Source organism: Monodelphis domestica, chromosome 2, assembly GCF_027887165.1.
Source record: "Monodelphis domestica isolate mMonDom1 chromosome 2, mMonDom1.pri, whole genome shotgun sequence".
NCBI lineage: Eukaryota > Metazoa > Chordata > Mammalia > Didelphimorphia > Didelphidae > Monodelphis > Monodelphis domestica.
The window spans coordinates 499,552,296-499,568,212 of NC_077228.1; the positions used below are offsets into that span (position 1 = coordinate 499,552,296).

The window sequence follows — 15,917 nt, forward strand, 5'->3', positions numbered from 1 at the left end:
AGATGGCAAGTAATGAGTTAGGGGAGGTGTCTGCCCCAGCCTGTGGAAGACTTCCTCTGCAAAAGTGGTGGACGAGAGCAATTTGGCCAAACGACCAACCGTTAAGGTGGTGGATTTTAGCAACTGTGTGGTGGTTAGATTGCAAAGAAGCTGGAAGCTAAAAGACCAATTCAGAAGCTAGGACAATAATCCAGGCAGCAGCGAGGTATTTAATTATGGTAGTAGTAGTACATGTGGAGAGAAGGGGATTAATGTAAGAAATAAATGCAAGTCGTTCACTTGGGCAACTGGAAATATATATTTTTAAACCCTTACCTTCTGTCTTAGAATCAATACTGTATATTGGTTCCAAGGCAGAAGACCCATAAGGAGAAGGCTTTAAGTGACTTGCCCAGGATCACAAAGGATGTATCTGAGGTCAAATTTGAACCCAGGACCTCCAGATTCTAGATCTGACTCTCAATTCTCTGAGCCACCTAGCTGCCTCCTGGGCACTTGGAATGATGAGGGGTTCTCCTAAAGCATTATTAAGTTGAGGGGAAATGATGATTTTTTTTCCAGGCATGCAGGTAATGAGACACCTATGGGATTATTCATGTAGAGAGAACCAGCAGACAATTGGAGATGAGGGGCCAAAGCTCAGGAATAAGATAAGAGCTAGGTATGTGGATTTGGAATCTGCCTGCACAAAGATGAGAGCTAAATCCTTGGAGATCCCTGAGAGGGGAGACAGGAGAAAAAGAGGACTCAGGAACAAAGCCTGGAGTATATCCATAAGCAGGGAACAGAACATGCAGAGGAGATTGAAAATTCTTGGTTAGAGTAAGAAGAGAATCAGGGACACGATGGTATCCAGGATGTCTCCTGCTAGGATCTTCAACTGTAGCATACTGTCTTTCTTTGGAAATAATAATAGTTCCTCAGAGAGAGAGACAGAGACAGAAACAGAGACAGAGACAGAGACAGAAACAGAGACAGAGACAGAGATAGAGACAGAGAGAGACAGAGACAGAGATAGAGACAGAGAGAGACAGAGACAGAGAGACAGAGACAGAGAGAGACAGAGACAGAGAGAGAGACAGAGAGAGAGAGAGACAGAGACAGAGACAGAGACAGAGAGAGTCAGAGACAGAGACAAAGACAGAAACAGAGACAGAGACAGAGAGAGACAGAGACAGAGATAGAGACAGAAAGAGACAGAGACAGAGAGACAGAGACAGAGATAGAGACAGAGAAAGACAGAGACAGAGATAGAGACAGAGACAGAGAGACAGAGACAGAGAGAGACAGAGATAGAGGCAGAGAGAGACAGAGACAGAGACAGAGAGAGTCAGAGACAGAGACAAAGACAGAAACAGAGACAGAGACAGAGAGAGACAGAGATAGAGACAGAAAGAGACAGAGACAGAGAGAGACAGAGACAGAGATAGAGCCAGAGACAGACAGAGACAGACAGACAGAGAGACAGAGACAGAGAGAGAGAGAGAGAGAGACAGTGACAGAGAGAGAGAGAGAGAGAGAGAGAGAGAGTACAAGATTCCAAGAAGACCTGTTCTAGATGAATTATTCAGCCCACTAGCTATAAAGTCCTGAACTCAGCACTTACTTTTCAGCTGCCCTAAACACTGAGCATATGTGGTATTTATAGTTGCTACCACACTGAGGAGTAATTATGAAAAAAGCCCTGACCTGAGATTCAATAGAGCTGGGTTAGTCCTGACTCCGCTACAAATTGGTAAGGTGACTTTGGCCAAGTCATTTCCCTTTTCTTTTTTTTTTTAACCCTTACCTTCTGCCTTAGAATCAATACTATGTATTGGTTCCAAGGCAAAAGAGAGGTAAGGGCTAGGCAATGGGGGTTAAGGGACTTGCCCAGGGCCACACAGCTAGGAAGTGTCTGAGACTAGATTTGAACCCAGGACCTCCTGTGTCTGACTCTCAGTCCACTGCTTGCCTGCCCCCATTTCCCTTTTCTGACCACAAATTCCTCATTGGCAAGATGAATGGATAAGACTTGATTTATAAGGTTCCCACTCGTTTTGAGATTCTAGGATTTTGTGAAATCTCACTAACAAGGAACAAATGGCAGGAAAACTCAGACAATTTCCAAAGAGACACTTCTGAGTAAATCCTGAGAAAAGCTGCCAAAGCAGAAGAGAGACAAAGCTGCCTGGTTTGCTTTGGGGCATTGGATTTCTTTCAGTCCCTTTTGGCACATGATGTCAAATTCTTAGGGTCAAGTAGAACCCTGAGTCTAGGGAGGAATTCGACAATAACAGTGGTAGCCAGCACCCTGGATAAAACCAGGAAGTCCTGAGCCTAAATTCCACCTCTGCCACATAGTACCTTTGTGATCTTGGGCAAGTCACTAAACCTGTCTGTTTCATTTGTAAAGGGGGGGTAGATGGCGTCTGTAAAAGCTCTATGTAAGAGCTAGCCATTACTATTTTTAGATAGGCTCCATGGCAAAAGAGCAGAAGGAAATGGAAGGGGGAAGGACGCTTTTAAGCCAGCAACGACATAAAGAGGCAGAAGAAAGCTGGTTGCAGAGCAGGCAGCAGGGTCTCTCCACTCGGTCCTCTTTCCAAAAGAGCTTTTTCTCTCGCTAAGCCCCAGAGGTTGAAAGGCTTTCTGGGATGTGCTGCTTCAGAGCAGCCCCGGCCTCAGCAGGGCAGAGGTTGGGCGGTAGCCGGGAGCCCACAGCTCGTGCCAGGGATCTCCCAATGGCCGGAGGAGACCGGCAGAGGAGAGAGGAGACAGACCGGGACTTGACCCCGCAAGCACAGCGGGCGGCGCGGCTCCGCGCGGCGCGGGGCGCTGCTGCTCCGGGAAATGCTCCCCAGGGATTCCACCCACACCCACTCTCGGCAGCTCTGACTGGAGCAAAGGAGGTGGGTGGGGCTGGGGTGGGGCCTCCAGGCCAGCCCCACCGAGGGCCAGCCCCGTTAACTAACTCTCGCACTCTGGGCGCAGGGAGCCGGAGAAGTGCGACGAACCCCAGGCACGTTCCAGCAGGATCGCGCAGTGGAGCGCGGGCTGCTCCCGCACCAAAGGGCGCCTGGCAGCTCCCGCAGCTCTAGCCGTTCGTGGAAGTTGGTTCGGCTCAGCCGTTCCCAGCGGCCGCCAACGCCGCCTCCATCGCCAGAGTGGCCCCCCCAAAAAAGGGCAAGAGAAGGAAGGCTCGGCGGGCGCGATGGCTCCGAGTTTCTGGATCCAACTGCAGGTCCTGCTGCTTCTGGCTGGCCCGGGACTGGGAGCCCCGCCCAGGGCTGGGGGGCGAAGGCGAGAAGCCGAGGTAAATGGGAAGCTTGCGTGTCTGGCTGGACGGCTGTTCCTAGGTCTGAGGGGGTCCGGGCGGGATGTGATAGTTTATAGAGAGGAGGGGCCGCAGGGGGTGGGCGAGGTACGTGCGCTTTGGTCAGGACTAGCCCCTTCAGCTAGACCCCGGTGCCACCTAGGATGATTCCCGGGGTCGCAGAGAGGGGCTGTAAACTTGTCAAACTTCCCTCCCTTCCCCCATCTCAGCCCCTCCCCCGCACATGAGCCCAGAGTTTGTGCAGGTTCCCTAAGATCTACTTCAGTCTGTCAGGGGTCCGCTTCCAGCACCCTCGGCTGACTTAAGGACCACACACCAACACCCACATTTCCGTGTGAGCCTTCTGTATGGGGGTGAGAGTATGAACTAGATCTTCCCCTACCCCCAAGTTTCCCCACAGCCCGAGGCTCAGTTTAACCCTCCAAACAATGGGGAGAAAGTGGGAGATGCATTTCGACCTACACTTGATTAGGACAAGGCAAGACTTTGTTAGTAGCTGGAGGTGCCAGATCGCCCACCCTGGTCAGGTCAAGGTCTAACTTTACAGCTTTCACCGATCATTTTGGCTTTCCGAGCCTCGGTTTCCCCAACTGTTAAATGAAGGATCCAAATAATAACTACCTTGTCTACCTCACAGGGTAGTTGTGAGCACATGTCAGGTATGAGAATCAACGCTCTACAACTGTAAATTATGATTAATTTGTCGTGGAGGCTCACACCCAACACTGCCTCCAAGGCCTCTTCTGGTTTCCTCAGAATTTACAATCTAGCATGTCAAAAATGTTTGTAAGGGGGTACTTCTGGGCTAGGGATGAGGAGGAAAGGGATGAGAGTCCCTAATAGCTCTCATGTAGGTTATGCTGGGAAACTATTAGACTTTTAATGTACATTTGCTGGAATCAGAGCCTGGAGATTAGAGAAATAACCATAGTGTGCCCCACTTGAAGTCAGTAAAACTTGCTTTCAGACCTTGTTTCTGACACTACCGGCTGGTTGATCCTGGGTAAGGCACGGGAGGCATTTAGCTAGGCAATTCTTAGGACTTAACTGCTCAGTCATAGAGGGTTAATATTTGCTATGGTGGAAAGAGTTCCCCAACTTGAAAGTTCTTGATTCCATCTATTCCATTCCATTCCTATTACTGCAGCATCACGCCTTTATTTCCAAGAGTTATATTTTTAAAGAGTGGCATCTCCCTATTCTCTTACCTCTTCACACAATAATTCAGAAGTGGGGCCAAAGCAACCTTTCCCATTTAAACTTTGTTTTCATCTTTCCCTGGTTATATGATTTTTGTTATCTTTCTCCCTTTTTCCCTCCCCCTCCTGGAGCTGACAAGCAATTCCCCTGGGTTATACGTGTATTATCACTCAATATCTATTTCCATGTTATTCAATTTTAATAGAGTAATTTTTAAAACCAAAACCCCAAATCATATACTTAAATAAATGTGATAACTCATATGTTTTTCTTCTGTGTTTCCATTCCCATAGTTCTTTCTCATAAGTCCCTCAGAATTGTCCTGGATCATTGCATTGCTTTTAGTAGCAGTCAGTTACATTTGGTCCTCCCACAATATTTCAGTTACTGTGTCCCATGTTCCCCTGATTTTACTCATTTCACTCCGCATCAGTTCATGGAGGTCTTTCCAGTTGTTATAGAAATCCAGCAGTTCATCATTCCTTATAGCACAATAGTATTCCTTCACCATCATATACCACAATTTGTTCAGCCATTCCCCAATGGAGGGGCACCCCCTCATTTTCCAATTTTTTTGCCACCACAAAAAATGCAGCTATAAATGTTTTGTACAAACAAATCCTTTCCTGTTTTTTAAAATCTCTTTGGGATACAAACCTAGTAGTGGTATTGCTCGATCAAAGGACATGCATTCTTTTAAAGCCATTTGGGCATAATTCCAAATTGCTTTCCAGAACCAGTCCCTTTTTTTTTTTTTAAACCCTTACCTTCGGTCTTGGAATAAATACTGTGTATTGGTTCCAAGGCAGAAAAGTGGTAAGGTCTAGGCAATGGGGGTTAAGTGACTTGCCCAGGGTCACAAAGCTGGGAACTGTCTGAGGTCAAATTTGAACCTAGGACCTCCCGCCTCTAGTCCTGGCTCTCAATCCACTGAGCTACCTAGCTGCCCCCACCATTCCCATTTTAAGAACAAATTAAACAAAAAACTGAAGTTTAGGAAGAGAAAGTAACTAGCCCAAAGTCACATACCTCTCTCCAGAGTTTTGGGCATAAAACTCTAATCCCCATGGATGTTTGTTCCTTCCTTAAAATGATCCACTTGGTACCCACCTTCTGTGGTATTCAAGAGTGGGACAGTTCAGTTGCAAGTTGAAGGAGATGACCACCTAGGTCATGTCAGTGGCCTCCTCCCTCTCTATTTTTGATTAATAGTGTTTGTTAATAAACCAGTTAACTAAAGGATCCCCCTCTCCTGCCCCCTCACACACACACACTTCCAAAGACTGATCTCTTAATCCTGCTATTTGTTTTAAGTATTCTAGCTCACCCTATTTCCTTGCCTTGGGGTCCTGTAACTACCATTCCAGGTGTCCTCCTGCCCCATTCCCCCAGGACTACAACTAATCATTTACTTCTAATAATACAAATTTACCAAAAAGTTAATATACTTTACCCACATGACCTCATTTGTTCCTTGAAGAATCCATGGATGGAAAGTGTTAAGTACTTGCTTTTTCTTGTTGTTGGGACCATTTTACAGATGAAGAATCTGAGGTTCAGAAGGGTAAAGCCCATGTACACAGGAGGAAACTGAAGCTCAGGGAAATGCCCAGTATCATATAAATAGTAAATGTCAGAGCTGAGCCTGAAGCCCTGTAGTTCTGGTAACATGTCTCCTGCTCATTCCCTTATGCCCTACAGTGTCTGGGCCTCTGAATACCCAGCTAAGAATTCCTGAGCCTCCCCTCAACCTTCTGATCCCTCCCCTCATCCTCCCCCCAAGCCAGACAATAGTTCTGCTACCCTTTGTCTTTACTGTCTCAGAAAAGGGGGAGCTTTGGAAATTAATTTCTGGCATGTTGAAGTTCTTTCCATTTATTGGGCATCATTCTTGGAAGTGGAGGAGACGTGGAAGGAGGATGTTTGTAAGAATCTGAGGCAGACAGGAAGTGTTTTAAAAGCTTAAAAACTCTGTGGCTGTGGGAAAGGGAAGGGCATATAGTGTGCCCATTTCTGGCATTCCGTGAGAGCATGAACTGTGTCACTTTTGTCTTGGTCTCCAAAGTACAGAATGTGGTGCCCAAATATGTTAGGTTCTTAGAAATGTTTGATGGGGGGGGGGGGCAGTTAGGTGGCTCAGTGGATAGAGAGGCAGGTATGAAGACAGGAGGTACTGGGTTCAGACCTAAACTCAGACACTTACTTCTTAGCTGGGTGACTCTGGACAAGTCACTTAACTCCAATTGCCTAGCTATTACTACTCTTCTGCCTTGGAAGCTAAACTTAGTAAGGTGCAACCCTTACAAGGAAAGAAGGAAAGAAAGAAGGAAAGAAAGAAGGAAAGAAAAAAGGAAAGGAAAGAAGGAAAGGAAAGAAGGAAAGGAAAGGAAAGGAAAGGAAAGGAAAGGAAAGGAAAGGAAAGGAAAGGAAAGGAAAGGAAAGGAAAGGAAAGGAAAGGAAAGGAAAGGAAAGGAAAGGAAAGGAAAGGAAAGGAAAGGAAAGGAAAGGAAAGGAAAGGGGGAAGGGGAAAGGGAAGGGGGAAGGAAAGGGGAAAGGAAAGGGGGAAGGAAAGGGGGAAGGAAAGGGGAAAGGAAAGGGGGAAGGAAAGGGGGAAGGAAAGGGGAAAGGAAAGGGGAAAGGAAAAGGAAAGGAAAAGGAAAGGAAAAGGAAAGGAAAAGGAAAGGAAAAGGAAAGGAAAAGGAAAGGAAAGGAAAAGGAAAGGAAAAGGAAAGGAAAGGGAAAAAAGGAAAGAAAAGGAAAGGAAAGGAAAGGAAAGGAAAAGAAAGGAAAGGAAAGGAAAGGAAAGGAAAGGAAAGGAAAGGAAAGGAAAGGAAAGGAAAGGAAAGGAAAGAAAAGAAAAGAAAAGAAAAGAAAAGAAAAGAAAAGAAAAGAAAAGAAAAGAAAAGAAAAGAAAAGAAAAGAAAAGAAAAGAAAAGAGAAATGCTTGTTAATTGATGAGTGGATTGGATTGCCTATATATGTGACCCAGAATAGCTGAGCAAGTTCTCACTTGCTCAGTAAATAGTAAAGTCCGGGATTTTCTGTATTTCTGAAGGTTTATTACTTATAAATCTACTTTATGTTGAAATGTTCACTGTTGTCCTCTTGGAAAGCTTCAGTGCAATTTGGAACAGCCATGAGTGGAAAGACAGCCTGCTGTTGAGTGGAAAGACTTTAAGTATATGGATGAAGTTTCTCAGGTTTCCCTCCTTACCCCTTTCTCCTCCACTACTATGAGCCTCTCAAATGGAAAGGAATGTCCCAGGGGGTCTTGTCTGACTTCATCTGCACTAGTATTTGTCATAATGACCCCAAAATAACGACTGGGGCTCTGCTCACCAATGGCCCAGCTGAATTGTCAAGTCAACACCAGAAGTATTGATGAGAAGCCAAGAGACAGGAAGCCTCTTTCCTTCTTCCCCCAGGAGCCTGGGAGCTTTAGAGTCTCTGCCACCACAGTCTCTTTGTTTCTCATACCCTGAAGCTCCTCATTTTGCTCATTGTGAGTCAGAAAGAGAATTGTGGAAGTTCCCATCTCTGAGCATCAATGACTCATGGATAGAAGGTGAATCATTTCCATAAGTAGAAGATGATCTAGGGACCCTATGGGACCCTAAACTGGATTTGAATTGGTAAAGGAGTGGGCCAGATCTTTAAAAGCCCAGAAAAATAGCAGATGACAGGAAATGGAGGCAGGGAGAAAGTACATATTCCTTTTCCCTCGGTGATGAGCCTTGGTTAAGACCTTAAGTGCACTGGCCAGTTCTGGGCCCCCAAAATCAAGAACTGGGCAGTGAGTAGAATCACAAAATGACTTTAGTACAACCTGATGGGTTCTCTAGCCTCCAGAAGGGAGTATATAGAATGTGTGCAGAGGAGGCTGGCCAGCTTCTCTCCATTTGCCCTAAAGATGCAATATTCAGTAAGAGGAAGAAAATTCATCAAGACTTCCAGACAGAGAGAAATTGAAAGATACAGACAAAAGGGGGGGGGGAAGAGATAGAAATAGAGAGGACAGAAATGGAGAGGAAAGAGAAATAGAAAGAAGAGGAGAGAAATGATGATGATGATGACAATGTAGATGATATGGCCAATGACTGTATTTATCGATGGAAATCAATACTATAAATACTAGGAAAGGACTTTATGGGAAATGGGGTTAATTTGGGGAAAGAAGTAAGCAATGGAGATGCAAGGAAAAGAAAGACAGGAGAATTAGTGAAGAATTTAAAAAGGCACAGAAAAGAAGAGAAGACAGGACAGTTCAGAAGGAAACACAGATAAGCAAGCCAGCTTTGGCACAAACATGCCCAGTTCATTGTATACACAAAAAAGAATTTAAAGGCAAGTTTTATGTGGTGGAGATTTGTGGAGTCAGTTGCAATCTTCTTTTTCTGTGTAATAGAAAGAGGGTCAGCTTGGGATTCAGGAAGACCTGGGTTGAGATCCTGCCTCTCACACTTACTAGCTGGGTAATATAATCTTTCAGACTTCAAGGGAACTCTCTTCAGCTCTAAATTGCTGATCCATATCAGTAAAAGGAACTTCCATCAGAAAATTCCTTACATAGATGAAAACTTGGGTACAGTTAAATATGTGTGTGCATATATATTTATATATATGAACATGTTTATTTATACATATATAGAAATATACCTAGATACAAGTTGTCCCAAAAGTCTTAGTGAAGATACAGAGCATCCCAAAAGTCTTAATACAATTTTAAGCTATTGCTTCAGTAGAAGGACTAGACTGTCCATTGACAAGGAGATATATCTGATCAGAAGTATCTTCCTTCTATCTGTAAAAATGTACATTGAACGTTCAGTGTTCAAGATAAAGAGCAAGCATTACCCAGAAGATATATAAGAAGACATTCTCAACCCACCACTTTGAAGACAGAGGGGAACCACACATGTTATAGGATGCCCATATTTTCAGAATTTCTCAATATATTCATCACTTATTTTGATTTTTCTTTTTTGTTGTTTTTTAAAATGCCATTTGTTATATGGAACAGTTTTTAGGGGTATAGAAGAGGAGGGATACTGTGGGATACTATATTGATTCAAAAAATAAATTAAATCAATAAGATCTTATTCTAAAAAGAGGGGGGAAGGAAGGAAGATCCTAGGTGCTTGCTGAGGTCCGTGTCCTTCTCAAGAAGAGCTACCTCTACTTCTTAGACCAAAGTGAAAGAGTAGATAGAGGAGGACTGATGTGAGATGGAGAGACGAGGGGGCTCTCAGTGAATGGTGGTGAAGCCTGAGGCATGGTCCTCAGTGGAGAGGATGAGGGAGGGATCCTAAGGAAGGCTTGAGAAAAGATGAGGTTTGGAATACCTACTATGGCGAGTTAGGCTAGAGAATCCAGGAGTGAAGCATAGAAGGGCTGCCAAATTGCACTGAGGGTCAGTTGAGATTAGATTACGTAAACTCTGCATCCTCATCCATACCACACATGCACATCTTCAGCCTTTCACATAGGCCCCCTCCATGCCCCAAGACCCTGACAGCATTGGTACCAGGCACCGGGATGCCTAAGGAAACCAGGAAGCAGGAGCTAGTGAGTGAGCTCCCCCTTCCTCCTCTACCCTAACTGAGGTTTAAATGTTCCAGGAACTGAAGCCAGGGTGCTGATAAGGAAGGGGAGAAGGGGGGAAGGAGAGGCAGAGGGATAAGGAGCATCAAAGTCTTGCCCCAACCCCTCCCTACTTACTCAGGGGATCACAAACTGTCTGCTTCTTAACCCTATAGGAGAGACTGCCCTTGTTTCCTTCAGAAAACAAACACCCTGGGTGTGGATGTGGGTCTGGGTGTGTTCTGGAGAGAGAGCCAGGAAAAGGATCAGACACCTATGGAGAGGGGCCAATTTAAGATAAGACACGCTGATTCAGAGAGATAGAGGGTCACACAAATAAAACCTGGCCTTTGGATAACCATGTAGTCCCCAACATGCAAGCTGGTTATGCTCCAATAGTAAAATTGTTAGTCAATAGTTGTTAAGCACCTACTATGTGCCAGGGCAGCTAGGACTAGTAGGTGGCACAATGGATAAAACACTGGGCTTGGAATTAGGAAGATTTCTTTATGAGTTCAAATCTAGTCTCAGATCCTGTGACCTTGGGCAAGTCACTTAACCCTGCTTGCCTCAGTTTTTCTCTTCTATAACTGAGCTAGAGAAAAAGTGGCAAACCACTCTAATATCTCTGCCAGGAAAACCCCAAACAGAGTCACAAAGAGTCAGAGAGGATGGACAACAACTAAACAATGTGCCAGACGCTATACTAAGTTCTAGGGATGCAATAAAAAGACAATTGCTGCCCTCAAGGAGCTTACAATCTCAATCCTTATAGATGGCATTTCCCCCATAAAATAATATTATATTAATATATATTACATTATTCATTCCACAAATGCCTTTTCATCTCAGAAAGTTACTGAAATACTGAGTATTTGCAATGAAAAATAAAAAGGAAACAATCATCTTAAGGGAAGATACTTGCATAGTGCTTAAGAATTCACAGAATGATTCATGTTTATTATGCCCCTTTGGTTCTCCCAACAACTCTATGACATGCTATGCCCACTTTATAGATGATGAAACTGAGGCTGAGGGCTTAAGTGATTTGCCCATAACCACACAACTAGTAAATGTCGAGGCGGGGTTTAAACCCAGGTCTCCTATGACTCCAATTCTAGAGCTCTTTCTATGACTAATTCCACCATTCATTGTTGAATGAACAACAATAAAACCTAAAAGGTAGCCTTCTGTTAATCTTGGATGATGGTGTCTGAGGAAGACTTGGTTTATTTAAAAGCCTGTAAAGAGGTAGATGGAGACATCTGTGAAGGATCTAATGGGAAAGCTGGACGCTTTCAGGGGCTTTGGTGAGGGGTTTTCATCCGGTGCAGGTCTATCAATTTATCTCTAAAATGGGCACAACACCAGCACCTACCACCCAAGGCTCTTGTAAGGATAAGATAAATAATTATACTTTGTAAAACTGAAGGCTCTGTACAAATGCTTGCTATCATCATCGTTATTATAACAAGCACTAATTTTTTTTATCAGCCATGATTAAGGGTCATTTGGGGGTTCAAAATGGACTGAAAAAGGGGAAAGAAATCGTTTTATGGTAACTAGTGAGAAATCGGGTCAAGAAAAGAATTCAATTAAAAGGTTGACCTGAGAAGTCATAGACAAACCTACACCCCAGCAAATATCTGAAAAATATCCCCAAAAGGCTCCTGATGAAAATTTTAAGAGATTCAGAAGTTAGTTCCTCCAGAGTCAAGAACCACTCCGAGAGATAGCCAGAAGCCAGCAGAAGTGAGTTGGGGGATGTCACTAGGTAAGCCAGCATGAGTCCCAATGCCAGGGTAGTCAACACAGACTTTGACTCATGTGAATGCTGCAAAGATGAGGAGAGGGGATGTGCCCCTGAAGCCAGGGCAAACTTAGGTGGGGCAGCTGGAAGCTGGCAGAACTGGCAATGGGAGGCACTCAAGGGATACCAGCGGGTGCACAGGGAAGTCACCAGGGAGCTCAACCAAGGAATCTGGGAACAAGGAGTCCCCAAGCCATAGAAATCTCTAGTAATCTGAGACTTTGAATCCAAATTCTGACTGTGATTTGTCAGAACAGAAACAAGGATACAGGGAGATAGAGGCTGGCTGTATATTCCTAGAAGCCTTGAGCACTTGGGCTAGATCTGGGAATTGTGGGCAGGAGACCTAAAACCAGCTCAGTTCATCATATCTTACTGGAGTCTGTCAGGGCCACAGCAAAGGACAGAACCGCCTCCCAGCGAGGGATTACACAAGGAGAAGACAGAGGCTGGCAGACACCAGGATCTGCGGTAGACCACTGGAAGACCAAGACAGAAGCCAGGGTTAAGAAGGTGGGAATCTAATACCCTCAAGGAGATCAGCAATGACAGTGTCATCCAGATCACAGAGGGGACAGGATCAAACAAGCCCTACTCAACCCAGCCAAGAGTGCCCAAGGGAGTTGGCCCAAGCTCCAAATGGAAATATGAGTAAACAGAGGAAAATACCAAAACCATGTTTTTAAAAATACTAGCAGTTAAGAGAAAGCCAAGAGGTAGACCCAGATGAGGAGAGTGACCGCATGTCCCACCCCAGCAACTAGAAGCAGAGATTCAAATAAATTAATTAAAAGATTCAGATTTTCCTCTATAGAGTTGAGAACTACTCAAAAAAAATGGCCAGAAGCCAACAGAAATAAGTAGAGGGAGGTCATGGGGAAACCAGCGCAACGGCAGGTAAACCAACCATGGAGTTTTATCGACCAGCATTACCAGCAAGAAATGAAGCAAGCGATAAAAATTATAGATAAAATTAGAGTTCAGAAGGAAAAAACTCAAAGGAGAATAAATACCTTTAAAAAGATAGAAAACCCTATGACCAAACAAGACATAGAGAACATTACAAAAAATGTGATGGATAATTTTGATTACATTAAATTAAAAAGGATTTGTATAAAGAAAATAAGGGAAATATATGAAGAGATGAAATGAGAACAACAATAATACATTCTGTAATTACATTTTAAAAAATTAACAGCCACAAAATCAAGAGGAAAAAGAGTACCAAAATAAAACCCAAAGAGAACTCAGAAGCAGAGAATGTTTATGTTAGCACACATATATAATTTATATATTTTTAAACAAATTGTAAATAATGTGGAGTTTATGTTAAAAGTAAGGGTTTTTTTGCATTTGTTTGTTTAAATGCTTTCTGTTGGTGATAGTGGTTACTCATTATATCATTTAAAAAATGAAAAAGAAAAAAGGTTTTGTTCACACAAAACCAATGCTTCCAAGATTAGAAGGGAAACAACAAATTGGGAAGAAAATTTTATAGCAAGTTTCTCTGACAAAGACCTCATTTCTCAAATATAAAGAGAACTGAGTCAAATTTATAAGACTACAAAGTATTCCCCAAAGGATAAATGGTCAAAAGATATGAATAAGAAGTTTTCTGAAGAAGAAATTAAAACTACCTATCATCATATGAAAAAGTGCTCCAAATAGGTATTGATTAAAGAAATGCAAATTAAAACTCTGGAATACTACCTCATATCCACATATTGGCTAATAAGACCCAAAAGGAAAATGTTAAATGTTGGAAGGGATGTGGGAAAATTAGAATACTAATACACTATTGGTGGAACTGTGAACTGAGATAACCATTCTGGAGAGCAATATGGAATGATGCTCAAAGGGCCATAAAACTATGCGTACCCTTTGACCCAGAAATACTACTAGGTCTAAATCCCAAAAAAAAAATCAGAGATAGGGAAAAAGGAACTACTTGTTCAAAAACATTTTTATCAGCTCTTTTTGTAGTGGCAAAGAATTAGAACCTGCCGGGGAATTGGAGAATGGCTGAACAAGTCGTGGTACATGGTTGTAAAGGAATACTATTTGGCCAGAAGAAATGGGAAAAAGGATAAGTTCAGGAAAACCTGGTACATAGTGGTCACATAATACATTTTTTCAAAATTGGATTGAATTGAAATGTACACAATTGTCTTCAAATTAGACATTAGAATGGGACTGTGTGTTTTTTTTTCTTTCTTTATATTACTAGAATTTGATACCATGCCTCATTAGTTTGTAGGCTGACTAACTGAGGTCTATGGCAGCAAGTCAACTGGGGACTCTATCTGGAGAAGACTGGAGAGAAGGAAATAAAGTCAAACATGGCGGCTGAGGCTTTCCTGAAATAGTAGTCTGAGAGAAGCAGTCACCAATTGGGCTTGGAAAGAGTGGGCAGTGTAAGAGTTTCTCTAGGCCAGTGATTCTCACTTAGTGTTCCCAAAAGGCTGGTCCAAAGGGGTTCACACTAAAAATTCTTAAAGATGCCTTAAATAATTATACAATGTTTTGAGAAGTATATTTAATTTCCCTGGGAGTTCACAATACTTTTTTTTTCCTTGCTGATGAAAAAGCTTCCCAGAACAATAACCAAAAATTGGGAATCACAGATCCAGCACATGGTCTCTGGCATGGGAAAAAGACATCGATTGGATTAGCTAATTCTTAAGGTGGCCATCCCAGTTGTGACATTGACTCAACATAGTTTAATGGTGGGCCACAGTGAGAGATGGATGGAGGAACAACTATAGGGCAGTTGTGGGAAGGAGTTGGGAGCAACTAGCCTGCAAAGTGATCATCTATTCATGTATATGAGACCTTTGCAGGTAGAGTATTTCTGTTTTACAGAGTGCCTATGACGGGACCATCTGATATTTATGTCGCATGTGAGCTACCATCAGGATTCTTCAGTGATGTCTATTCTTCTGGGTTCCAAGCAGGGAGGAATAACTCACTTTCCTTTGTCTTCCTGACTTCCTGCCCTTCTCAGGTGTTCTTAGAGAAGTATGGCTACCTGGGAGAGCACACCCTGCAAGCTTCCAGCTCCACCAAGCTCACTGATGCCATAAGGTAAGACATGGGTGGCCCAGAGCAAGGGTAGAAGGTTGGAGGATTGTGGAGGAAGAGTGGGGGACCTTGAGAGATGGCCTCTCAACATCTTCTACTGTTCTAATTCTTCCCTCTAGGGAGTTCCAGTGGGTGTCTCACCTGCCAGTCAGTGGGCAACTGGACACTGCCACAATGCACCAAATGGCCCAGCCTCGGTGTGGCGTGGACGACAAGGAGAGCCACTCAGCTTGGACTGAAAGGCTCAGTTCCTTGTTTGCTGGACGCAGAGCCAAGATGAGGCTAAAAAAACGCTTTGTGCAGCAAAGTGAGTTTTCTTCCTTCCCTCCCCTTCTCTCACTGCTGCTGCCCATACAGCCCTTCTGGAACCCCAAAGGGAGTGGGTCTCATCCCTCTCCCTCAGTTTGGAGGTGCTTCTAACCTTCTATGTTGCAGCCTCTGCTCCCCTCTCCGCCTCAGGAGATGCTGACTGGATGACCTTTCTGTTCTCACAGCCCTGGACAGCAGGGCTGCTCTCAACAAGAGAGTCAGTAGGGACTGTTAGGGGCCAACTCAGAACCAGAGATCAGCCTGCTCTGAGGAGAGAAGTCAAGGGTTCTGGCTCCCAGCCTTCTCTTCCCACCCACCTAGAACAGAGCAAGGGACAGCAGGAATAAATGCTGAGGACCACCCACCTATAGGATTGATTGTGCCTGGGGAACCCAGTCCATTGTCCCATCAGTTCTCCCCTAGTTCCCACACACAGTCTTCAAAGTCCAAGGCTGGACCCCACCCCTTTGCCTGCTGGACTTTCCCACAGAGATGAAGAGCAACGTGCTGGTGGAAAGAGCACTAGATTTTGTTCAGAGGATCTGGAGCCAAATCCTGGCTCAGTCAACTACTACCAATGTGACCTTGGACAAGTCATATTACCTAAATGGGCTCAAGTTT

General features: G+C 44.0%; 1 protein-coding gene across 4 annotated transcripts in view; it reads left to right on the plus strand.

The window, feature by feature from the left end:
* Window positions 1–2,534: 2,534 nt before the first annotated feature.
* MMP28 (matrix metallopeptidase 28) overlaps window positions 2,535–15,917 on the plus strand; it is a 29,669-nt gene continuing 16,286 nt past the window's right edge. The window contains exons 1-3 of one of the 4 annotated variants that reach the window (XM_007485508.3): window positions 2,535–3,295; window positions 14,911–14,990; window positions 15,107–15,294. In XM_007485508.3, the coding sequence (XP_007485570.2) occupies window positions 3,194–3,295; window positions 14,911–14,990; window positions 15,107–15,294 (370 nt within the window). In that variant the 5' untranslated portion in view covers window positions 2,535–3,193. The remainder of the gene's footprint in view (window positions 3,296–14,910; window positions 14,991–15,106; window positions 15,295–15,917) is intronic. The other 3 variants (XM_056819441.1, XM_007485509.3, XM_001373401.4) reach the window with 3 other exon arrangements.